Here is a 26996-nt window from a genome sequence, read left to right as displayed (position 1 = left end):
CACGCTTTTAATGTGCGTTCACCGCGATGTCGCAAACATGGATGCGACCATCATGATGCTGTAAACAGAACCTGGATTCATCGGAAGAAATGAAGTTGTGCCATTCATGCTCCCAAGTAGGTCGTTGAGTATACCATCGCTGGTGCTCCCGTGTGTGATGCAGCGTCTAGGGTAACCGCTGCCATGGTCTCCGAGCTGATAGTCCATGCTGCTGCAAACGTCGTCGAACTGTTCGTGCAGACGGTTGTTGTGTTGCAAACGTCCCACTCTGCTGACTCAGGGCTCGAGACGTGGCTACACGATCCGTTACAGCCATGTGGATAAGATGCCTGTCATTTCCAGTTCTAGTGATACGAGGCCGTTGGGATCCAGCACGGCGTTCCGTGTTACTCTCCTGAACCCAGCGATTCCATATTCTGCTAGGAGTCATTGGATCTCGACCAACGCGAGCAGCAACGTCGCGATACGATAAACCGCAATCGCGATAGGCTACAATCCGACTTTTATCAAAGTCGGAAACGTGATGCTACGCATTTCTCCTCCTTACACGAGACATCACAACAATGTTTCACCAGGCAACGCCGGTCACCTGCTGTTTGTGTATGAGAAATCGACTTGAAACTTTCCTCATGTCGGCACGTTGTAGGTGTCGCCAGCGGCGCCAGCCTTGTGTGAATAGTCTGGAAAGCTAATCATTTGCATATCACAACATCTTCTCCTTATCGGTTAAACTTCGCGTCTGTAGCAAGGTCTGTAGTGTAGATAGGTGGTTCTTGTCCCTACAGCGATTATTGCGTGGCGTGTTTGTTTGAAATCGGTCCAGTAGTTTAGGAGATATGAGCATACACACATACATACATAGATCCAGCTCTGTAATACGTATCGAGTGTTCAATGGGAAGGATACTACCAACTGCGAACACCCATTACAGACCGACAAAGAATATAAGAACGTAAAAAGAGGAGATAGTGGCTTCGTGTGTGTCTGTGGAGCATCTAGGGCAGGGAATTCAATAGCGCACGGCCCCTGAATGCCAAGTGTCGAGGGTCGATTCGAGTCCGCAGTACGGTTTAGGCTGGGCGCACACGTCCTGTCCGCTAACTTGTTTTGCCGTCGTCGTCGTCGTCCTCGTCTTAACGGCACGGATCACTGCTCCGTTTGGACGGCTAGCAGTTGGGTGGTCCCATTCGTGGCGGCGGTAGCGGTACCGCCGGCCGCGTTGGCAGCGGTATAACGGGGCCTGCGCTTGTTGCCTTCCCTCCGGCAGTCGTGACGATGCTGCGGTCAGCTGGCGTGCTGCTGCTGCTGCTGCTGGCGTGTCTGGCGACGCCCAGGGCTACCAACGACCACGGCCGCCACCGCAGGGCGCTCGTCTTCGGCAACAACGGCGTGCTGCAGGTGCTTGTCTCACCGTTACTCGCCTCCCCCTAGCGGGGGTTGGGACGCCAGTGACCAAATTACCACCGTTCAGCCATTTCATTCAGTGATTTTAAAACTTGGTATGACATAGCTTTAGACGTTAAAATAGATGATCATCTTTAGGACAAGATGATGTGATGTGATGTACACTGCTGGTCATTAAAATTCCTACGCCACGAAGATGTGCTACAGACGCGAAATTTAACCGACAGGAAGAAGATGCTGTGATTCTCAAATTATTAGCTTTTCAGAGAACTCACACAACGTGCTAACATGAGGAAAGTTTCCATCGATTTCGCATACACAAACAGCAGATGAACGGCGTTGCCTGGTGAAACGTTTCCGACTTTGGTAAAAGGTCGGATTGTAGCCTACCGCGATTGCTGTTTATCGTATCGCGACACTGCTGCTCGCATTGGTCGCAATCCAATGACTGTTAGCGGAATATGGAATCGGTGGGTTCAGGAGGGTAATACGGAATACCGTGCTGGATCCCAACGGCCCCGTATCACTAACATTCGAGATGACAGGCATCTTATCTGCATGGCTGTAACGGATCGTGCAGCCACTTCTCGATCCCTGAGTCAGCAGATGGGAACGTTTGCATGACAACAACCATCTGCACGAACAGTTCGAGGACGTTCGCAGCAGCATGCACTATCAGCTCGAAGGCCATGACTGCGGTTACCCTTGACGATGCAACACAGGCAGGAGCGCCTGCGACGGTATACTCATCGACGAACCTGGGTTCACCAATGGCAAAACGTCATTTTTTCGGATGAATCTAGGTTCTGTTTACAGCATCATGATGCTGCCATCCGTGTTTGGCGACATCGCGGTGAACACGCATTGGAAGCGTGTATTCGTCGTCGCCATACTGCCGCAACACCCGGTGTGATGGTATGGGGTGCCATCGGTTACAGGTCTCGGTCACCTCTTGTTTACATTGACGGCACTTTGAACAGTAGACGTTACATTTCAGATGTGTTACGACGCGTGGCTCTACCCTTCATTCGATCCCTGCGAAACCTTACATTTCAGCAAGATAATGCACGATCGCATGTTGCAGGTCCTGTACGGGCATCCCGGATACAGAAAATATTCGGCTGCTGCCCTGGCCAGCACATTCTCCAGATCTCTCGCCAATTGAAAACGTCTGGTCAATGGTGGCCGAGCAACTGGCTCGTCACAATACGCAAGTCACTACTGTTGATGACCTGTGGTATCTTGTTGAAGCTGCATGGGCAGCTGTACATGTACATACCATCCAAGCTCTGTTTGACTCAATCCCAGGCGTATCAAGGCCGTTATTACTGCCAGAGGTGGTTGTTCTGGGTACTGCCTTCTCAGGAGCAATGCACCCAAATTGCGAGCAAATGTAATCACATGTCAGTTCTATTATAATATATTTCTCCAATTTCTTCTTGCTGTAGGAATTTTAATGGCCAGGTTGCTGCCAGCAGTGATCAAGATGATGTGATGTACCAGTGATCAGGTATTAGGATGTGAGAAGTATTGGACAGGATGTTATAAGGAAATGGAGGTGGGGGTCTATGCGAGAAGGAACTAATCGGTGAGATATAGGCCAGGGTGGGCCGAGAAAATTTGAACCCCTGTTTTTCAAGTCGTAGTACCGAGAAAAAAGGGCGAGTTGGGGAGATAATGGGCGCAATAAATAAGCAAATAAATAAATTTAAAAATCTCGATTCCTATCTTCTGGCAGCGCATGCGCTCTAAGTTTGCGGAAATTTCAAAAACAAAATATAGTTTTACTTAGATGTCTATATTATTTAACTTCCCGATGTGTGTAAGCAGCTCCTGCTTTTAAATTAAAAATATTTGTAGTAATTGGCCGTCTTAAATTCATAGGCATCTGAGTGATCGACTCTGACAACAAGCGAGTACTAACTTATAACCAAGATACACTTGATACATCAAGAATGATTCTGACAGTGCGCCTATTGGTACGTGTCCTATCGATCTCTCCTACAAGAATGTTCATAAATTCTACCAAAACATTAGCATTAAAATAATACGTTAAATGATGTTGACGCTGATTTGATACACACACGATTTGCTATCCTTCAGTCAGAAGTAATACGTATCTATTCTTACTCGTTATATCACTTGGTTTGAGTTTGGCACTGCTGTTCGATACTTTAAGGTTGGTCGCGCGGGGTAGTCGTGCGGTCAGGGGCTTCCTGACACGGTTCGCGTGGCTGCGCCGAGCAACTGCCTCGTCACAATACCCCAGTCACTACTCTTGATGAACTGTGGTATCGTATTGAAGCTGCATTGGCAACTGTAGCTGACACGCCATCCTAGCTCTGTTTGACTCAATTCCAAAGCGTATCAAGGCCGTTATTACGGCTAGAGGTGGTTCGAGTCCTTCCTTGGGCATGGGTGGGCATGGCTGTGTGTGTGTTGTCCTTAGTTTAAGTTAGATTAAGTAGTGTGTAAGCCTAGGGACCGATGACTTCAGCAGTTTGGTCCCATAGTCCTTACCACAATTTCTCAATTTTCTTTATGGTCGAAGTTGAATGAAATGTCATTTCGTGAGTAATTAAATACAATGAATTCTGCCAATTATGAAAATTTTCCGAGCTATTAAAAGCTCTCCGCGTATGCGAACCACTTCACACGGCTACCCAATCCGGAATGGCTTACTCTCCCGACTAAACGTCTGCAAGCGCCCAAACCGCCGTTGTCCGTACAATGGTATTTCCCCGTCAGCGGCGTTACCTCGCTGGAACAAGGATGCGTAAGGGTACATTCGATCCGTCACGGATAGGATTTATATCAGGACCTTTAAAAGTGTAAATGAGATACCTCTAATTATTATTATTCGAAGAGGTAAAAAGAATCGCAAAAATAATAGTTTAAACCAGAACCTCTGACACCTTCGCTCCACGCAGTCTTTCTGTCAGTCGACACTTGTTCCTCATCTATGATGTGTGTTTTAATCACTCTTCCAGTTGACATTAAAACTAACCTTCCTCATAAAATAGTTATAATTTTTGTGTTAGTTTGTGACGTTGTGGTGTTGAACTATGCGTTTATCTAAGAATCACAAGACACCTATCTTGTTGCTTTATAAATTAGTATACCTAGAGATTTTTCAACAAACGACCTTCCGACTTGTCAAGAAGTGATCCTGCAAGTTCATGGAAGAGGTATAACTCGGAGTTGGAAGCTAGTATAAGGGGCAGTCAAATGATAACGACACAGATGGAAAGAAGTATTTATTATATCATAAGTAATCGCTGTGACTGTTAGTAAATTTATCCCACTATGAGACAAGACGGTCAGGGAAAAATGCTTGCCGTTCCCTATGGAAGAATGATTGTACCTCTGTGTCTGGATCAAATCAACGGTCCCGAATGTCTTTCTTCAGGGATCCAACGATACGGAAATCACATGGGGAGTTATCGGGACTGTATTGAGGACGTGGGTGGGCCCACATGTTGTCAAGGTTGTTTGACTACATTGCAGGAATCCTTACACATCGTCCATACAGTCTCTCCTCATACCATTTCCATATCGTTGGAGCCCAGAAGAATGATATTCTTTGCTGTCGATTTCCTTCGGACGAAGAGGTGCACATCGGGGTACGATCATGGTTACGTATGCAACCTCGAACACTTTCATATGAAGGCACTGACCGCCTTGCCTCAAAATGTGATAAACGTATTAACAGTTTCTGACATTACTTTTGAAATAATAAACGGTGTACTTACTTTTTTCCATCTGTTTCATTTCCATTTGTCTGCCTCTTACTATAAGAGCGCCAGTTATGCGAAAGCTGGCAGTACAGTAACTAAAAGAATAACAATTTTTTTCAGAGCAACCATCCTTAGAGACAAGAGAATCGTACAGCGTGTAAATGCGTTGCATATAAATATTACAGGCATAAATAACACCACCAAAGTAAAAATGAATATAATTTGAATGGAAAAATTGATCAGTTCAAGCAAAAATATGCGTTGATTTTTGACATATTCTCCAGGTAGTTGAGAATAGCAAACACAACTCACCCATCATACTTCAATAATAGTTGAATTTATCCTGTATTCATACAATGCCAGTATCGTGTAACACGAGGGCTATTCGAAAAGTAGGGTCTATTCTGTAGCGAAGTGAAAACCACCATGAAACCCGATGAAGCTTTGCACAGATGTGTTGGACAGTGCCTCCTGTACGACCCCCTTTTCTGTTCCAAGGGCAAAGTGAGCGTTTAAAGACACCTAGAGCAATAGAGTCTCCTGCCTAGTACTAGAGCTGGGGAGAGATTTCGCCTGACTTTACGCTGCCCACACAACATAACCGACATGATAATTCTCTGCCGCACACTGCAGGGGCAAATGAGGACGTTACTGCAGCGTTTTCGATGGGAAGTGTTTGATCACTCACCATACAGGCCGGACTTGGCTCTCACTGATTTTCATCTCGGTTCACATGAAGCGCTGACTATGAAGACGTCTGGCACAGACAACGAGCTGCAGATAAGCGTAGAGAATTGGCAAAAAGCAAAGGCGGCTGTCTTCTATGACGAAGGTATTGGGAAGTTGGTACCATGCTTGACAAATGTCTCAGTCGGAGTGGCGACTATGCAGAGAAGCTGCTGGGAGGTGAAGCTAACAGTTGCAAATAAAACATTTTTGATTTTCATTGTGGTTTAGATTTCACGACCAATCGGACCTTGCTTTCCTAATGTGAATACTTCACAGACAGTCCAAAACTTGTGTATCACTCGATATTATGTTCAAGATACCTGACAGAAGATTTACTCAATATTACCGACTCAGTGATCGATCGGGACAGTTTTTCTTTGGCCACTCAGGACATTCGATGTTAGTCAATGTCACGGCGAGCCGCATTTTTAAAGGCTGGACAGTTAGGTCATGAGACGATAATTATCTAATTATCAGAACGTTCATGCCAACAAAACTGGATGGACTGTGGTGCATATTCTCACCCATTGTTGAGAGGAATCGTTGACGATGAGATTAAATGACATATTCAGTGTTGCTCAGTCACTAATTAGCATGAGACAATCTAGATGTTTCCAGTTCACATACGGTATGTTGAACAAAGTGCGCAACTCATGACGGAAACATCGGAAAAGGTTTGCGGAACTGAGCCTTGGGACGCCTTCATTAGAACAACGCTGCTAACTTTAACAAGGAATCTTATTTACATGTGCCTCCAGGTGGGGTAAGTATCAAAAGGAGACGTTCTATGTTATTTTCTTTGAATTTCACTTACAAAAAAATCAGTTTTTCATAATTTAATACAATAACATTTTTTGCTTAATAACATTACTACGTTTCTATAATAATTTCTTCTCTAATATTTCAACTTTGCCAGTGAAAAAAGTGTAAGCTGTTAATATTTTTGTTCTTTAACTATTATTAATCGGCGATCTAAAGATGTTGACGAATTCAGATAACATTTTAACAATATTTTCTATGATTCTAATACATAACAATTTCAGCTATTACATTTGGATGGTGGTGAGTTACAATGTGTTAAAAATTGTATTAAAACTGCGAATTTTTGCTAATTTTCGCAAACGTTCGCGCTGATTCGTGACCAGAAGATATGAATTGATTTGATTACTTCTCTTTTACTTTTTTATCTCCTTGATTTGAATTCTTACGCAGTTTTACGATTTAAAGAAATTAGAATTTTTTCGGCCGATCGTAATGTGGGTGTTATGAAATGAGTGGGACGCCAGTTGTTAAAGGAAGAGGTAGTTTAGAGGCTTCATTGCCGATGGATGGTTGGGGCAGGTTAAGGTTGGAAGGCAGAGGGGCAGACGGGAGGCTGACGGAAATTACATCGGCGAAGGAACGAAGGAAGGAAGGAAGAAAGAAAGACAGAAGATTGGGTTTAACAACGCGTCGACATTGAGATTATTAGAGACGAAGCACAAGTTTAGTGACAAGGATGGGGAATGTAAGCGGCCGTGCCCTTTCAAAGCAACCATTCCTGCATTTGCATGGAGCTATTTAGGGAAATCACGAAAACGTAAATGTGGATGGCCGGCGAACGATATGGGTGTTCTGCGCTCTGGAATCTTCACAGAGGAGGCTTCTATATTTTTACTATGTGCAGTATTGGCACCAGAGATGATTTGCCTCCCATTCTAACGGTGTCACGGTGCAGACGTCTTTTGAAATTACGATCTGGTTTCCCTTTCCGTGATTACTTCTTACCGCATAGAGTTAACAGCACGGTAGTGATCGACGAGAATGACCTGTCACGGTGTTAGTGAATATGAGGTTCAGTCGCAGGCTGATTTGCAGCTAGCGACTTGGGCGTTTCCACAGGTGCCTTCACTACTGGCGACATCTGCTGGGACACGATATCGATCAAGCTCGCGACCCTGTCTAATATGATTACAAGTGGGGATCCCAGACTGGCCATTTCCCCATCCCGCACAGCAGTGATATGGCTGGTGCTGGGCGCCGTTGGGGCCTTTTTTTCACGGCCGCTGTCATCACCTTCCATGAATCTGAATTAACTTCTTCTGGGTGGTGCGAGCAGAGATTGTTGTCTCCCATTTCGCCTCCACCGATTTAGCATCGGCCAGTGATCGGGATTCCCTGCCCAGGCGGAGTATCAATATGGAGGAAAAGTCAGAGATACTCGGGTGTCATACCATGACGGCAGGCCGCTCCCGCAAGACGCTGCCGTTGCCGCCACCGGCATATCACGTGGGCCAGTCTGGCGAAGCGAGAGAGTGAGCAAACACCGCTGCCCTGTACTTGTCTGGCAGTTCTCTGTATTCTCTGATGGCTTCGCTATGCACCATTGACACACTTGCCTGTAGTTACGTTTGTTGACTGAGATCGCTCCGTGGACTGTATTAGCATGCTTAGGGCGACTTTAGCTACTCTCTCGACAGTCCTTGTGGCTAGTTGTTCATTTCGTGATTTTCTGCTTTCTTTTTCCAAAATGTTTTTGGTCAAAATGCACGCACCACTAAAAGTGATCGTGTTTTATGCTGTTATGAAAGAAACTAATGGTATAACTAAAAACCCATTCAATGGGAGTTTCATGGACAATTTTTTTTCCTGCCCTTTCCCATAGTAAGTTAAACGACCTAAATATGCGCAAAATCATCAGCAATTAAGTAGTAGTGAACTTTAGTTTCCTTTATTTTCAAATCCATTCGCGTGTAAAATCTATATTTGGAGTACATTAATACGTATTTAATGAATTGCTGAATTTCTTATTCGTTTCACTCTCGTCTGACAATGGTTGCTTGTAGTCGCTTAGTTTTCTTTCTCAAATAACTGATGATCGGTTCCATGCACAAACCCTGGCGCTCCTTTCAGGTGGTGAATTATAAAAAAACAAGTTATCTAATTGGACTATCTTCACTGCAGTGATGTGTGCTATGTTGTGAACATTTTGAAAAGGAAAGAAAAGAGTCTTCTTCCTTTTACTTAGGAAGTTTCGACGATCTCAGAATATATTTAAGTATTTGCCTCCTTTGCTGATAAAACGCTTTTGACTTTGGTACCCAGTTTCTCTGCTCCTGTGTCGGACCTTGTGACTTTTGACGTTTCCAAAACTCTTCACTTCCCACAAATATACTATGGCACTTGGATGTGTAGTTGATTTATTCATCTCCACATTGTAAAAGAAAGCTATTATTGTTGGATTGAAAGGTGACAGTTTATTTCAGTTATTTCTTGCCACTAAAAGTAGACTCGAGTATAAATTATTTTCTGTAGACGAACGGAAAACGGAGACACTGTACTTGTACAACTGCGAGCTTCCCTCGAAAATAAATGACCTCTATGGTGGTCCACTGTGGGTCGTAAACAGGTTAGATAATACGTACTTCCGTTCAGCCTGCTCTGATCTCTCTCTATCTGGCTTTCTGCCACTGGCCCGCCACATCAGTTGACTAATCTGATACTTTCTAAGGACTTATTAAGCTAAGAAAATCGAAAACAGGAATCTCGAACATATTCTCACTTCGAATATAATGAATTTCCTTGAGACAGAGAAGTTGCTGTCCATGCATCAGCACGGCTTTAGAAAGAATCGCTCCTGCGAAACGCAACTCGCCCTTTTTTCACATGATGTCTTGTGAACCATGGATGAAGGGTATCAGACACATGGCATATTCCTAGACTTCAGGAAAGCGTTTGACTTGGTGCTCCACTCGTACTAAGGTACGAGCATATGGGATTGGTTCCCAAATATGTGAGTGGCTCGAAGACAAGTAATAGAACCCAGTGCGTTGTCCTCGATGGTGAGTGTTCATCGCAGGAGAGGGTATCATCTGGAGTGCCCCAGGGAAGTGTGGTAGGTCCGCTGTTGTTTTCTATCTACATAAATGATATTTTGGATAGGGTGGATAGCAATGTGCGGCTGTTTGCTGATGATGCCGTGGTGTAGGGGAAGGCGTCGTCGTTCAGTGACTGTAGGACGATACAAGATGACTTGAACAGGATTTTTGATTGGTGTAAAGAATGGCAGCTAACTCTAAATATAGGTAAATGTAAATTAATGCAGATGAATAGGAAAAAGGATCCCATAATGTTTAAATACTCCATTAGTAGTGTAGCACTCGACACAGTCACGTCGATTAAATATTTAGGCGTAACACTGCAGAGCGATACGAAATGGGACAAGGATGTAATGGCAGCTGTGGGGAAGGCGGTAGTCGTCTTCGGTTTATTGTGTAGAATTTTGGGAAGATGTTGATCATCTGTAAAGGAGACCGCTTACAAAACACTAATACGACCTATTCTTGAGTACTGCTCGAGCGTTTGGGATCCGTATCAGGTGGGATTCAAGGAGGACATAGAAGCAATTCAAAGGCGGGCTGCTAGATTTGTAACTGGTAGGTTTGATCATCACGCGAGTGTTACGGAAATGCTTCAGGAACTCGGCTGGGGGTCTCTAGACGAAAGGAGGCGTTCTTTTCGTGAATCGCTACTGAGTAAATTTAGAGAACCAGCATTGGAGGCTGACTGCAGTACAATTTTACTGCCACCAGCTTATATTTCGCGGAAAGACCACAAATATACGGTAAGACAGATTAGTGCTCGTACAGAGACATATAGGCAGTCATTTTTCCTCGTTCTGTTTGGGAGTGGAACAGGGAGAGAAGATGCTAGTTGTGGTACGAGGTACCCTCCGCCACGCACCGTATGGTGGATTGCGGAGTATGTAGATGTAGATGTAGTAGATGAACAACCTATCTGCACAAGGGAATCAATGGCTTTATCATGCAGAGGTAATACTTGTGCGTTCTTGATATTTTTCATGGAAATTTATCTAAAATCCAAGTAACGTACACAGTTAGATAAAACAGGTTCAGTGAACGAGTAAAAATGAACGGTTCCTCAAAAGGAACCAACATCAGTGAACTAGTTCCCACAGATGAACGAGTTAACCCATCTCTAAAAGGAACGAACTGGACATGAACCTGGACGTTTCGCCTGATGATGACGAGGAGGAAGCTCGGCGAAATGTTGCGACAACATGAGGCCACGAGTCGGCTGACAATCCGAGAAGATTCCATTGGAGTAACGGCGTCGTGTGCTGTTCCAGTTCACCTTGAGGATAGGCATCTCGCTGAACATTCCGGACCGGCGCGCGTCCATCGGAATAACAGCGTCGTGTGTTTTTCAGTTCACCTTGGGGATAGGCATCCCTCTGAACATCCCGAACCGGCGCGCGTCCATGGGCTACGCGCTGCAGGCGCAGTTCTTCGTGCCGGTGAACGCGTCGCAGCTGGAGCCGCTGCTGGTGGCGAGGGGCGGGCGGCGCGGCGCGCGCGCGCTCTACCGGCGGCTGGAGGAAGCTGCGGGCGACGCGCGCTGCCTGCTGCGGGCCGTGTGCCACGCCGCCGCGGAGCCGCTGCACGCCGCAGGCCTGCTCGAGGAACTGCTCACCCTGCTGCTCACGTAAGGGCCCGCGCTCCCCTCTCCAGCTGCGAAGAGTGTGCTCACGTTTCAGCTTCCCAGCCGCAAAACAATGAATAGCAGCATCTTTGCACATGTCACCAGTGGTGTACCGGAGCTGTTACACTGTTTACATTTTGATCCACTCCAACGCAAACGAACGCTCCAAACTACCCTTCTCTTGCCCATCTGGTACTTCACACTTCTAATACCCAAATGCCATATGTCTTGCAGCATTTTATATGTAACATCTACATCCCAGTCCCTATTTACACTTTCCAAGAGATTCTGATTTATTTTTCTTTTGGTCCTCAGTCTTTTGCCTGCTTTTATGCGACCCTACACGACATCCTCTCCTGTGCCAACGTCTTCATTTCAGAGCAGGACTTGCGCCGAACGTCCTCAGTTATACTGTCCAGTCACCTGCAAAAGCCTGAATAACTACCTAGCACCCTGCACCGCTGTGAGACGTGCAGGAAGAGAGTCAATAAGATTTTGGAAGGTCCGACAGGGATATAGAGTCCTGTCTACTCCAGTGCAGTGTCCCATTGCGGGAGGTTTCTCGGTTGAGGATCCATGGCGCAAACGTCCCACAGACCCTAGACTGGGTAGAAATCTGGAGGTTTTGTGGCCAGGGAAATACGGTAAGCTCATCCCGGTGCTATTCGAACCATATACGGACACTATGAGCTGTGTGACACGTTGTATTGTCTTGATGGCAAAGGACATCGTGCCGAGGAAAAACAAACTGCATGTAAGGGTGGACAAAGTCCCCAGAGTCCAGTTTTCAAGAGGGGTCGTCGAGCAGATGCGCAAAACCATAGGCCTATATCTCTGACATCGATCTGTTGTAGAATTTTAGAACGTTTTTTGCTCGTTTATCATGTCATATCTGGAAACTCAGAATCTACTCTGTAGGAATCAACATGGATTCCGGAAACAGCGATAGTGGGAGACCCAACTCTCTTTATTTGCTCATGACACCTAGAAAATATTAGATACAGGCTCCCAGGAAATGCCATTTTCCTTGACTTCCGGGAGGCGTTCGATCAGTTCCGCACTGTCGCCTGATAAACAAAGTAAGAGCCTACGGAATATCAGACCAGCTGTGGGGCTGGATTGAAGAGTTTTTAGCAAACAGAACACAGCATGTTGTTCTCAATGGAGTGACATCTACAGACGTTAAAGTAACCTCTGGCGTGCCACAGGGGAGCGTATGGGACCGTTGCTTTTCACAATATATACAAATGATCTAGTAGATAGTGTCGGAAGTTCCATGCGCCTTTTCGCCTATGATGCTGTAATATACAGGAAGTTGCAGCACTAGAAAATCGCAGCGAAATGTAGGAAGATCTGCAGAGGATAGGCACTTAGTGCAGGGAGCGGCAACTGATCCTTAACAGATACAAATGTAATGTATTGCGAATACATAGAAAGAAGGATCCTTTATTATATGATTACATGATAGCAGAACAAACACTGATAGCAGTCACTTCTGTAAAATATCTGGGAGTATACGTACGGAACGATTTGATGTGGAATGATCATATAAAATTAATTGTTGGTAAGGCGGGTGCCAGGTTGAGATTCATTGGGAGAGTCCTTAGAAAATGAAGTCCATCAACAAAGGAAGTGGCTTACAAAACACTCGTTCGATCTATACTTGAGTATTGCTCATCAGTATGGGATCCGTACCAGGTCTGGTTGACAGAGAGAAAATCCAAAGAAGAACGGCGCGTTTCGTCACAGGTTTATTTGGCAAGCGTGATAGCGTTACGGAGATGTTAAGCAAACTCAAGTGGCAGACTCTGCAAGAGAGGCGCTCTGCATCGCGGTGTAGCTTGCTCGCCAGGTTTCGAGAGGTAGCGTTTCTGGATGAGGTATCGAATATACTGCTTCCCCCTACTTATACCTCCCGAGGAGATCACGAATGTAAAATTAGAGAGATTTGAGCGCGCACGGAGGCTTTCCGGCAGTCGTTCTTCCTGCGAACCATACGCGACTGGAACAGGAAAGGGAGGTAATGACAGTACTACGTAAAGTGCCCTCCGCGACACACCGTTGGGTGCCTTTCGGAGTATAAATGTAGATGTAGATACCTGTGTTGATCTACTGTGCCTTCGAGAATGACAAGAACATGCAGGGGATGCCACGAAAATATTACCCACACCCTATCACTCCCTCCTAGACCCTTCCGACAATGGTTACGACGTTTTCTTTCAGACGATTCACGCCGTACACGCTGTCTCCATGAAACGTGATCCACCTGGAAAGACCACCGGTTGTGGTGTTGGCGTCCAGATCCCACCCTACATCCCGACGAACAGCAGCCAAATGTGGTGCATGAACCAGGCACTTGCTGAGGAGGTCCACAGTAACATTCGCTGAATGGTCGTTGAGGAGTCACAGTTGGTAACTCCTTTGTCCTTTCGGGGCCGTGAATTGCTCAGAAGCTACACGTCTGTTGGCCCGCACACATCTCCGCAGCCGTCGTCGCCTGTGTTGCCTACGACCCGTGGTGCACAACAGTCGCCTCACTGCCGGTTTTAGATGGCGCCATTTTGCCACTTTAACCACGGCGGACGCAAATGCTTTACAAACTTAGACGTTTCGTAAATGCTTCCATCTTTGGGCCGAAAGCCAATGATCATGTCCATTTCGTCTTCAGATGAATTGCTCCGTTTCCGTCTTACCGTTTCCGTTTACCACGTCCTCCTGGAGGCTTTACCTACCCTCCATTGCTAATGCTGCCATCGGCCATCTGTGGGTGGTTAAGCCGGCGGGTGTGGCCGAGCGGTTCTAGGCGCTTCAGTCTGGAACCGTGCGACCGCTACCGTCGCAGGTTCGAATCCTGCCTCGGGCATGGATGTGTGTGATGTCCTTAGGTTAGTTAGGTTTCAGCAGTTCTAAGTTCTAGGGGACTAGTGACCTCAGAAGTGAAGTCCCATAGTGCTCAAAGCCATTTGACCGTGTATCTCCTGAATGCAGAATATTTGCTGAATACTCTCCGGTTTTTGCCTGTCGACATTTTTACCCTGTACGGCTCCCTGTAGTACCCTGGTGTCTCAGGCAACGCTCTTATGTGCTCTTCTCGTCACATACTTTGCACATATTTCTATCCTTGCCGATTCTCCGGAGAACCTGTTCATTTCTTATTTTACAAGCCTACCTACTTTTCAATATCCTTCTACAGAAGCCCATCTCAGACGCTTCTATTGCTTTCTTCTTTGGCTTCTCCACATTCCATGGATCACTACCGTGTAATGCTGTGCTCCAGAACAGTATCCTCAGAACGTTTTTCCTCAAATTAAAGCCAGTGGTTAATATCAGTAGACTTCTTTTGGTCAACGACGTCCTATTTTCCTGTGCCTTCTGCTTTGTTTCGTCTATCATTTGTTGTTTTGCTTCCAAGACAGCAGAATGCATTCATTTTGTCTAGTTCATGGTCACCAGCCTTGGTGTTTACTTTACAACTAATCTCATTTCTGCTACTCTTCTTTACTTTAGTCTTTCTTCGACATGCTATCAACCCATTTGTAAGCTGGGTAAAATGTTCATTCGAAGTAGGTCTTTTAATATTTCCTCGCTTTCACTGACGGTAGTACTGTCAACAGCGAATCCTTTCATCCTGAATTTTAGTCTAACTCCTATATTTAACCTTTATTTCCGTCATTTCTTCTTCGTCTTATGGACTGAGCAGTACGAGAGAAAGGTTGAATCCATGTCTTATACCATTGTTATTCTGAGCACTTCGTTCGTGGTTTTTTTATTCTTACAGTTTTTTAATTTTTTATGCGTGTTGTATATTTCCCGTCTTTCTTTATTACTGACAGACGTTTTTCGAACATAGTGCTTCATTTTGCACTTTCGAACTCTGTTCCTAGGTCGAAACATTCTATGATCTCCTGTGATTGTATCCCTATCATAGCACCTCATCTCCCTTCTTTTTCCTGACATTCATGCCGTACTTTCAGGGGATTGGCACGTTAAATTTCAGATTTGGCAATGTTAGTGGTTGGCGATGGTCGGATCGCGAAGCTACCTTGTTTTAAGCAGGAAGACCGTACCTTGATCGCCTGATAAGCTCAAAAATCAATGATACTGAGACTGCCAATCCCATTGCTGGAAAACGCTTAAAAGTACTCAAACATCCACGAGTCCCAGGTTATGAAGGGATTCCTATTAAGTTTTGAGTGCTATGTACTGTGGAATCTTTGCTTAGTGCTCACTTGAATCTGCCGCCAGCGAACAAACCTGAGTGATGGGCCAGAGCGTAGGTCACACGTGTTTAAAAAAGGAGTGGAAGAACGGGTGCACGTAATAATAGGTCCATGCCCTTAACGTACATCTGTTGCAATTTACACTACTGGCCATTAAAATTGCTACACCAAGAAGAAATGCAGCTGATAAATGTGTATTCATTAGACAAATATATTATACTAGAATTGAGATGTGATTACATTTTCACGCAATTTGGGTGCATTGATCCTGAGAAATCAGTACCGAGAACAACCACCTCTGGCCGTTCAAATTGTTCAAATAGCTCTAAGCACCATGGAAATTAATATCTGAGGTCATCAGTCCCTTGGAACTTAGAACTACTTAAACCTAACTAACCTAAGGACCTCACACACATCCATGCCCGAGGCAGGATTCGAACCTGCGACCGTAGCGGTCGCGCGGTCCCAGACTGAAGCACCTACAAGCGCTCAGCCACACCGGCAGTAATAACGGCATTGATACACCTGGGCATTCAATCAGAGCCTGGATGGCGTGTACAGGTACAGCTGCCCATGCAGCTTCAACACGATACCACAGTTCATCAAGAGTAGTGACTGGCGTATTGTGACGAGCGAGCCAGATGCTCGGCCACCATTGACCAGACGTTTCCAATTGTGTGAGAGATTTGGAGAATGTGCTGGCCAGTGTAGCAGTCAAACATTTTCTATATGCAGAAATGCCCGTATAGGACCTGCCACATGCGGTCGTGCATTATCCTGCTGAAATGTAGGGTTTCGCAGAGATCGAATGAAGGGTAGAGCCACGGGTCGTAACATATCTGAAATGTAACGTCCACTGTTCAAAGTGCCGTCAATGCGAACAAGAGGTGACAGAGACGTGTAACCAATGGCATCCTTTACCATCACGCCGGGTGATACGGATGGCGGATACACGCTTCCAATGTGCGTTCACCGCGATGTCGCCAAACACGGATGCGACCATCATGATGCTGTAAACAGAAACTGGATTCACCCGAAAAAATGACGTTTTGCCATTCGTGCACCCAGTTTCGTCGTTGAGTACATCATCGCAAGCGCTCCTGTCTGTGTGGCAGCGCAGCCATGTTCTCCGAGCTGATAGTCCGTGCTGCTGCAAACGTCGTCGAACTGTTCGTGCAGATGGTTGTTGTCTTGCAAACGTCCCCATGTGTTCTCAGGGGTCGAGACGAGGCTGCACGATCCGTTACAGCCATGCGGATAAGATGCCTGTCATCTCGCCTGCTAGTGAGGCCGTTGGGATCCAGTACGGCGTTCCGTATTACCCTCCTGAACCCACCGATTCCATATTCTGCTAACAGTCATTGTTTCTCGATCAACGCAAGCAGCAATGTCGCGATACGATAAACCACAATCGCGATAGGCTACAATCCGACCTCTATCAAAGTCGGAAACGTGATGGTACGCATTTCTCCTCGTTACACGAGGTATCGCAACAATGTTTCACCAGGCAACGCCGGTCAACTGTTGTTTGTGTATGAGAAATCGGTCGGAAATTTTCCTCATGTCAGCACGTTGTAGTTGTCACCACCGGCTCCAACCTTGTGTGAATGCTCTGAAAAGCTAATAATTTGCATATCACAGTATCTTCTTCCTGTCGGTTAAATTTCGCGTCTGTAGCACGTCATCTTCGTTGTGTAGCAATTTTAATGGCCAGTAATGTACAATATTTGATGAAAAGAGTCTGGACGCTGTTGTGGAATTAATCACGATGTACCACACGACCCAGATCTACCGATATAAAAGGAGGTGCGCAGTATAGTGCCGGTCGTAGAGAGGGAGTGGCAGCGGAGGCCACAGTGACTTCGAACAGGGACTAGTCATTGGATGTGACACGAAATCCGGAACATTTAAACACTTCTAAAGCTGTCCAAGCATACTGTTAGAGGTATGAATATGAAGTGGAAACTGGAAGGAACAACCAAAATCAGGGAGATGTCGTGTACTGTCGGACAGCGACCGTCGATCACAGCGGAGGGTGGTTACAAGAAACCGCACGACACTAGCGGAAGGAATTACTTGTGGGTTCCAAAGTGCCACCGGTAGTCCAGTAGCACACTATGCGTAGAGAGTTAAAAATAACGAGGTGCAGTGGCCGAGCGGCTCCTCATAATCCACACATTTATCTAGTTAACGCTAAGCGACGCGTGAGGTGAAGTAAAGGGCGACGGCAGTGAACAGCGGATGACTGTAAAGGAGTGATCTGCAGCCATGAATTACACTACCCCTTTTCCAATCCGATGGAAGGGTTTGGGTTTAGCGAATGCCTGGTGAAGGTTTCCTACCCTCATGCAGCGAAGTGCGGATGTTACGGTATGGGAGTGTTTTTCGTTTGAGAGTGTGGTCCCTTATTGTGGTTAAGAAAACGCTAAACGCGAAACGTTATGAAGACATTTCACAGCACTGTGTACTGCTTAAAGTAGAGGAACAGTTCTGAGTCGATGACAGTGCAACCTGTCAAAAGGCAGCATCCGTGAGGCGATGGTTTGCGGACAGTATCATACCTGACATGCACTGGCTTGTCTTGAGTCCCCACATCAAGCAAATGGAACCCTTTGGGATGTGCTGGGACCTCGACTTCGCTCTAGACCGCAGCGTTCATCACTTCCTTGTTCGGTTTCGCCTCTTGTGGAAGAATCTGCTGCTGTTACACTACAGACGTACAGCCACCTCACTAGATGTGTATCTAGTTTAGTTCAAGCCGCCATAAAGGGGAGGGTTCGACACACTGCATAACAATGTCCACTAAAATGTCAGGATACTTTTGATCAGCAACTTCCTGGCAAATTAAAACTGTATGCCGGAGCGAGACTCGATCTCGGGACCTTTACCTTTCGCGGGTAAGTGCTCTACCAACTGAGCTGTCCAAAGCACAACTCACTTCCCCTCCTTACAGCTTCAATTCTGCCAGTACCTCGTCTCCTACCTTCCAAACTCCACAGAAGCTCTTCTCCGAACCTTGAAGAATTAGCACTCCTGAAAGAAAGGTATTTGCGGAGACATGGCTTAGACACAGCCTGGGGGATTTCCAGAATGAGCTGGAATGTTTTGGCCATGTAGATCGCCAGCATGAAGCCCATCGAACAATTACGGGGCAAAAAATCCTGCATTGGCAGCACTTTTTCATACGGACGGCTGTACACGCAGCATGGCTTAGTATTTCTACAAGAGGCTTCCAACGACTTATTTAGTGCACCTCATATCGGGCTGCTGCACTACGCTGGGTAAAAAGATGTCCGACATGATATGAAGAGGGTATCCAATGACTTTTGCCACCTCAGTGTACGCTACTGTTTTTACGAACTTTAAATGAACTGCACTCGACGTTTTTATGTTAGGGGCCCATGGTATGGTTGCCTTACGTACGTACGTTACAAAGAGAGATAATTTTTTGGCGTCATCAGTCTTCTGAATGGTATGATGCGGTCCGCCACAAATTCCTCTCGTGTGCCAACCTCTTCATACTAGAGTGCCGCTTGCTGAATTATTTGCTGGATGTATTCCAATCTCTTCTTCTGTAGCTCTTACCCTCTACTACCATGAATGTAATTCGCTGATGTTTTAAAAACAGCTATCGTATCATCCTGACCCTTCCTCTTGCCACTGTGTTCCACATATTCCTTTCCTCTCCTATTCTGCGCAGAGCCTCCTCATTATTCTTATCACTCCACACAATTTGCAACTGAATTTCATTGGTTGTTAAGCTTTTTATGGCTGCTGGCAAGTAATTGAGAATGTGTGTTCCTGAATCATGCACACCTTTTTGTACAAGAGTAAGTGACTTTAAATCCTTATGAAGATTATTCTTATTTCTAGTATTGATTTCATAAATTGAGCTGTTGGTTTGAAAAAGTGATATATTTTTAATGACAAATTTCATTAAGTAATAAATATATTGGGAAGCAGTAGTTAATATCTCTTGTTCCCAAAACAGGCTTTGCAGGATGTTCTTGAGTTCACACCACATATGACTCTTACTGCACGTTTTTGTGCCCGGAAAACTTTAGCTTGACTTGATGAATTGCCCCAAAAATAATCCCACATGACATTATGGAATGAAAGTAAGCATAGTATGCTATCTTTGTCATTTTTATATCCCCTACGTCTGACACAATTCGCATTGCAAATACTGATTTATTTAAGACGCTTCAGCAGTTCTGTGGTGTACTCCTCCCAGTTGAATTTATAATCAAGCTGTAATCCCAAGAATTTAACACTGTCCACATCTTCTATCTGCTTGTCATCGTATGTTAGGAATATACTCGTGGGACACCCCTTGCAAGTTCTGAAATGCATGTAGTGCGTTTATTCAAAGATTAGTGACAAAGAATTGTATAGGAACCAGTGAGTAATGTTCACAAATATTTCATTAGCCGATATTTCTAAGGCTACACTTGATTTGCTATTTATTGCAATGTTTGTATCATCAGCAAACAAAACAAACTCCGCATCTGGTAATGTTACTGATGAAAGATCATTGATATACACAAGAAAAAGTAAGGGCTCTAAAACGTAACCTTGTGGGACCCCACATGTAATTGGTTCCCAGTTGGATGATGGCTGATAGCTTAATACATGTCTCTTTCCTAAAACACCCTTTGTTTCCTTCCAGAGATATAAGATTTGAACCATTTTGCAGCATTTCTTGTTACACCATAATATTCTAATTTACTTAAAAGGATATTGTGATTTATACAGTTAACTGCCTTTGACAGATCACAAAATATACCAGTTGCCTTCAATTTATTGTCTAATGAATTAGCACATTTTGACAGTAAGTGTAGATAGCCTTCTCAATATCAAAACACTTTAGAAATTCGAACTGCGACTTTGACAGTATGCTATTCGAGATAAGATGGTTATAAAGCCGATGTACATTACTTTTTCTAAAAATTTTGAGAATGCTGGCAAAAGTGAAATTGGACGGAAATTTGATGCTATTTCTTTATCTCCCTTCTTAAACAGTGGCTTAACTTCAGCATATTTCAACCATTCACGAAATATTCCGCTGTTCAACGACTGGTTACACAGATAGCTTAATATGTTACATAACTAAGAATCACATTCTTTAGTTAACTTTGTTGATATTTCATCATAGCCACTAGATGTTTTTGATTTTAAAGATTTTATGATGGGCATTATTGCTGCTGTGGTAGTGAGGGTCAAATTCATATTATGGAAGTTACTTGAAATGTCTGGTCTGAGGTATTCCATAGAAGCATCTACAGAACCTGACCACCCCATCTTTTCAGTAAAAGTCATAAAATGTTTGTTAAAAATTTCTGCAACAATGTACACATCCGTCACCAATGTATCATTTACTCTTAATGCTATTTTTCCCTCTTCATGTTTGGTTCTACCAGTCTCCTCCTTCACTATATCCCATATTGTCTTTATTTTGTTATTTGATATCTTTTCCTTGTAAAATATTTGCGTTGACGTCCGTATTACACTCTTCAATATTTTGCAGTAATTATTGCAGTGTGCTATAGCATCAACACACGATTTATTAAAACAACATCTTTGTTCGCACACCCATGTGCACTTGAGAAAGATGGTGAGAACAAAGTTGGGCAATCATGAATCCAAAAACTTTTTTTGAGGTAAAATACAGTGGTGCAGGGAAAATGGTATTATTTAAAAAATTTACAGTGATAAAATATCGTAAAGCGGGATCCAAATGCGTTTGACGCCTCATTTCTGCAGTAGTGTACCGCAGGTAAACGACCCTCCGCGTTTCTTTTCCGGTATGATCCCTACTCCACAGTTTGCTTTTAACTTCCGCTCGATTTGTCGGTTTGTGGAAGAGAATGCGCAGGTGTCGCACAGCTTGGAATTCGACAATAATCTTCTGATGTCCCAGGAATCATCGCATCCATCAGAGCCGGAGAACATTGACAGTAATGTCACGGTCTAAGAAAAACGAACGAGCATTAAAAGGTCGTAGAATTCGAGCTGCACTATAAACAGGACCGAACCAACAGCAATACTCAATAGCACGACTGAGTCCAGAAAGCGAGGACACATCAGACTAAAGATCGAGGCTTTTGAAGAATATTACTGGACTAGCCGTGCAAACACTGTGTACACAGTGTAATCAGATCGGTTAGAAATGAAACAAACACGGCAAAAAACTCATTAAACAAATTCACTAGTAACTGTTCATGGCGTTCAGTACGGCCCACCTGTAGCCGTCGATTCCATATATTTGCATGACAGTCGTGAGATCCTACTCAGCGCAAGCAACGATACTGATAGACGATGAACCACAGGTTTCTATTGGCCACACGTCTGCTGCTGCCAAACTACAGCAGGTGGTGGTAGAAGTTTTTCCATCCGACACAAGGTGCGACACGATTTTCTCACAAACGTTCAATATTCTTTTGCGATTTTCAAATGGAGAAACCATTGCGTTATCTTTCATTCTATACAGAATGGATGTGGCGTTACGTTTCCCCAGTTAATGAAGTTGTGCCGAGATGCTAATAATTTGTATGTCCAAGATTTTAGTGCACTTCGTACAATCTGCAAATCTGTTGTGTGCCATATACATTGAAGCGCCAAAGAAACTGCTACAGGCGAGCGTATTAAAATAGAGAGATGTTAACAGACAGAGTACTGCGCTGCGGTTGGTAACGCCTACGTAAGACGTGTCTGGTGCAGTTGTTAGATCGGTTACTGCTGCTACAATGGCAGGTTATCAAGATTTAAGTAAGTCTGAACGTGGTGATACAGTCGGCGCACTAGCGATGGGACATAGCATATCCGAGGTTGCGATGAAGTGGGGATTTTCCCGTACGACCATTTCACGAGTGTACCGTGAATACGATGAATCCAGTAAAATATCAAATCTCCGACATCTTCGAGTCAGGAAAAAGATCCTGTAAGAACGGGACCAAAGACCAATGAAGAGAATCGTCCAAGGTGACAGAAGTGCAACCCTTCCGCAAATTGCTGCCGATTTTAATGCTGGGCCATCAACAAGTGTCAGCTAGCGAACCATTCAACGAAACATCATCTACATAGGCTTTCGGAGCCGAAGGCCCGCTCGTGTACGCTTGATGACTTCACGACACAAAGCTTGAGCCTAGCCTGGGCGAGACAACACCGACATTGGACTTGGACTGTTGACGACTGGAAACGGAGGAGTCCCGTTACAGATAGTATCAAGCGGATGGACCTGCACGGTTATGAAGACAACCTCATGAATCCATGGACCCTGCACGTAATCATGGGAGTGTTCCAGTTGGTGGAGGCTCTGTAATGGTGTGGAGCGTGTGCAGTTGGAGTGATACGGGATCCCTGATACATCTAGATACGACTCTGACAGGTGACACATACATAAGCATCCTGTCTGATCATCTGCATCCATTCAAGTCCGCTGTGCATTCCGACGGACTTGGGAAATTCCAGCAGGGCAATGTGACACCCTACACGTCCAGAATTGCTACAGAGTGGCTCCAGGAACACTCTTCTGAGTTTAAACATATCTGCTGGCCACCAAACTCGCCAAACATGAACATTATGGAGCACATCTGGGATGCCTTGCAACGTGCGGTTCAGAAGAGGTCTCCACACCCTGGTACTCTTACGGATTTACGGACAGCCCTGCAGGACTTACGGTGTCCATTCCCTCCAGCACTACTTCAGGCATATGTGAGTCCACTTTTGCGTGCTCGCGGCGGCCCTACACTATATTAGGCAGGTGTACCAGTTTCTTCGGCTCTTCAATCTATATGCTGCTGCAGTTTTAATGTTCATCAGTGTAGATGGGCCTGGTAGCTACTCTCAACAAGTGTTACACGTATTTCAACTAAGGCCAAAGCGGAGTGAGAGGCAAGAACAGTCTGTCTATGCTGTCCTGCCATTTCTCGAATGCTTAACAGTCAACATACATAAATTCTACGACTACTTGTGAAGTACCACGCGAACTTTGTTGATTTATTCTGACGAGAAATGGCTTTAAAGATGTCTGCCTACAAATATATAATGCCCCTGTCGCATTAAGATGCTGTGACGTGTCATGCAGTGAATCCCACGAGACCACGAAATTGCTGTGTAGCTATCTTGATCCATCACGGCGCAACCACCGCACTCAACTGAAAGAGACTCAATGCTGTTGAGTCAAGGTGCGTATTATACGAGAGGGTGATCAGAAACAGTCTGAAAACCTAGTAAGGGTGTTGGAAGGGAGGCTGTGATGAGAAATTATTATTAAGAAAAAAATTCAATACGTTGCACCGTTCGTAGTTGTGCGTTGATGACTTCCGAAAGAGGCACATTGTTACAATGACCTGGTTGGCCAACTTTAATGATAGGCAGCTCAGAAATGGCGCAACGTATCGAATATTTTTCTTAACTTACATGTCTGACTACAACCTCACGAGGGCTTACGTCAGGGGAGTGCAGTAGGTGGTATGGCACTGAACAGCTCCATCAGTCAAACAAATCAGTAACAGCTTGCACGGTACGTCCTTGAGCACTGTCCTGAAAAATGATGGCCAGGTCGTGCAGAAAGGTCATCACTTCTGTCTCTATACTGTTCAATTTTGGGACACAACCTATGACCAGCTTAGAGACAGAAGTGATGACACTTTCTGCAGGACCTGACCATCATTTTACATGACAATGCTGGCGTATCCCTCATAAGTTCAACTCGGTCTCTAAACTGAAGGAAACACTTCACGCATTCACTTTAGAACTGCTACCAATTCATCGGGCAATAGGCCTCGCCGTTTGAACTGTCAACACAACTGGCACTGCTAAGAGTATCCTACGACTTCTACATTGCTGGCAACAGGTTATGCAGAATGCTGGTGACTTCTCTGAAGGTTTGTAAAACTTTGAAGCACGTATCTGTTTTGTACGAGCTGTAAATAAATAGTTGGCACTATTAAAATTCCAACCCTCGTAGTGTCGACCTATGAAGAACCCTACCAGAGTTAGTGACACCATAGTATAGGACCTACAAGAGTTAAAGTTTATGAAGGGCCTGTTCATGAAAATGCTGAACGCTGTACGTCAAGAGAACTGTTTGTTAATTAGTGCATCAAGTAAGCTTTGCTAGTTCATGACTGTTGCAAATTATCCATTGTCCCTGTGGCGAAAAAGTGTGGCAAAGTTAATTGAATCTTTTATTAATTTATGTAGTAAAGTGAATTAATCTTTCATGTTTTCTAGTGTGACGAGCCTTCTTCCGGAGCAATCAAAGAACGCACTTTTATGGCCTGGTTACAACGAACTCGAGAATGACTCAGCGACGAGGATACCTGAATGTGTGTGCATTTAAACTAACTTCTCTTAGATAGTACCCGCTATACTAAGGAGCACAGTTAGTAATTAAATTAGCTGAAGACTAAGGTTTTAACTTAACAGTTCGAGCTAGGCAAAGTTTTAATTCCTGCCTATGACTGATTAGCTGGCACCCGAATTGTTTGTGATGTTTACTGCGTAGATTTAAATCAGATACGCTAAAGGTAGCTCCAAAGTTAAAAATCGTCGACAGAATGATCGAAAACTCCTACCTTGTTGGGTATGTCCTCAGAAGCGTTTGCTTGACAGGACAGAGTTCCGCGCGCCTATCGTTGATTGTCTTTCATCCTATGGCTGTAAGTCCACGACGCTGAGTCTCCAACCTATGGTAATTTGGGAAATTTTACCCAATTCGACCGCCCCAACCGTGCTCTGACCTTCTTGTTCCCCGGCCCTGGGCTATCATGGAAGAGTCAACTAAGAAATGATGTCAGGTAGCAGCCGCTAGAACCAGTGTCTGCCCACTGAGGAAGCTCGCTCGTTTGTTGCAGTCCGTCCGAAGACGCGGATGGCGACGGCGACAGCGAGCTGGCAGAGTACCTGGCGGCGGAGCAGCTCGGAGCTTCCGGTGGCGACTGCGGAGCGGTGTACGGCGCATGCGCCGAATCCCCGCTGGACGCGTTCTCCCAGAGGATCGAACCCTGGGAATGGCAGGGGGACGCCCGGCCGGACCTCTAGGGAGCCGCGCCGCGTCTCCACAGACTCAGCAACAGCCCTGGGACTCACACGGCTGACGCCGCGCTGCGGGTGAAACCAGATGCTCTGCAGTTCTGTCTTCGTGGGATGAATACGAATGGGGGACTGCGAGACGCCTTCCGTCTCCACACATTCTGCTACCGCACCTCTCCGCTTCCACTACAGCTCCTTTTCACGAGCGTCTTGCTTGTCCTCCTCGTGGCAAGTGAGTCTGTCGTAGTCCTGTACTGAAGACGCGTATCGACCAGCAAGTAACTTCGGCATTTAACTTTTGCTAGCATTCGCTTACATGTTTACAATAGAACAAAACATCCTACGAGCTAACTTCTGGAAGTCGCTTGGGTAAATTAATTTCAGTAATTTGCTACAAGTGCTTACAGAAGCGTTTGCACCCGAGATGGGCTATTGGAGGTTTAGTGTTGTGCTTAAGACACATAACAGCCGCCACCGTTGTTACGTTACCATTGTTACTAAAGAAAAATCGTGATGGAAAACATAAAGTTAAAAAAGAATGAGATGTTTAATTGAAGAAATGGATATAGAGGCACTATTAAACGGACTAAAATTATGTCCTTTCGCGGAGATTAAAAATTTTCTGAGAACGTTGTATGCAAACTTTGAACACCTCTTGTCTAGTTTGCAATCATTTATTCCGAACAGGAGACGAAAGTGCGGCAGGCTATATCACCATGAGATCACCTTTTAACTACTGTTAGATTTTTCCAAAGAGTGTTTATTACCTCCGTTTCTGTATGTTATCCGTCTTGAGCGGACTGCAATTTAATTAAAATGAGTTACACCAGATGTGTTTCGCTTTTATTTATGACATCTTCCGTCGTTATTTGCAAACTGGATATATACGTTTCTATATTTTATAATTGCTTTAGGCTAAAAACAACGTTTCGTTTATAAAGTTGGTGTTTCATTGCATATTCTGCTCCTTCCATCGTTGCTAGCAGCGGTTGGCGTCGGAAGACTTCGTTTCATATTTGCACTTGCCAGTTTTTGCAATTCTGCAGTATTTCTTGCTCTCCATTATTTACACTTCACATTCTTACACTGTTTCTCATTCCGCACTGCAAATGTGTTTATGTATGTTCGTTAGTTTTCGTTTACGTCTTGAATGTTACCCATCTGTGAAACTACTTTGCCGGCCAAGGTGGCCGAGCGGTTCTAGGCGCTACAGCCTGGAACCGCGCGACCGCTACGGTCGCAGGTTCAAATCCTGCCTCGGGCATGGATTGTGTGATGTCCTTAGGTTAGTTAGGTTTAAGTAGTTCTAAGTTCTAGGGGACAGATGACCTCAGAAGTTAAGTCCCATAGTGCTCAGAGCCATTTTTGAACCTACTTTTTTCTGGTA

General features: G+C 44.9%; 1 protein-coding gene across 1 annotated transcript; it reads left to right on the top strand.

The window, feature by feature from the left end:
• Window positions 1–1256: 1256 nt before the first annotated feature.
• Window positions 1257–26996, top strand: LOC126281717 (uncharacterized). Its single transcript, XM_049980891.1, has 3 exons — window positions 1257–1398; window positions 11080–11354; window positions 25432–26996. Exons 1-3 carry the CDS (start codon window positions 1276–1278, stop codon window positions 25616–25618), a joined length of 585 nt encoding a protein of 194 aa, XP_049836848.1. The 5' UTR covers window positions 1257–1275; the 3' UTR covers window positions 25619–26996.

The sequence above is a fragment of the Schistocerca gregaria genome, chromosome 7, assembly GCF_023897955.1.
Source record: "Schistocerca gregaria isolate iqSchGreg1 chromosome 7, iqSchGreg1.2, whole genome shotgun sequence".
Classification (NCBI taxonomy): domain Eukaryota; kingdom Metazoa; phylum Arthropoda; class Insecta; order Orthoptera; family Acrididae; genus Schistocerca; species Schistocerca gregaria.
This window is presented reverse-complemented; position numbering and strand designations above follow the sequence as displayed.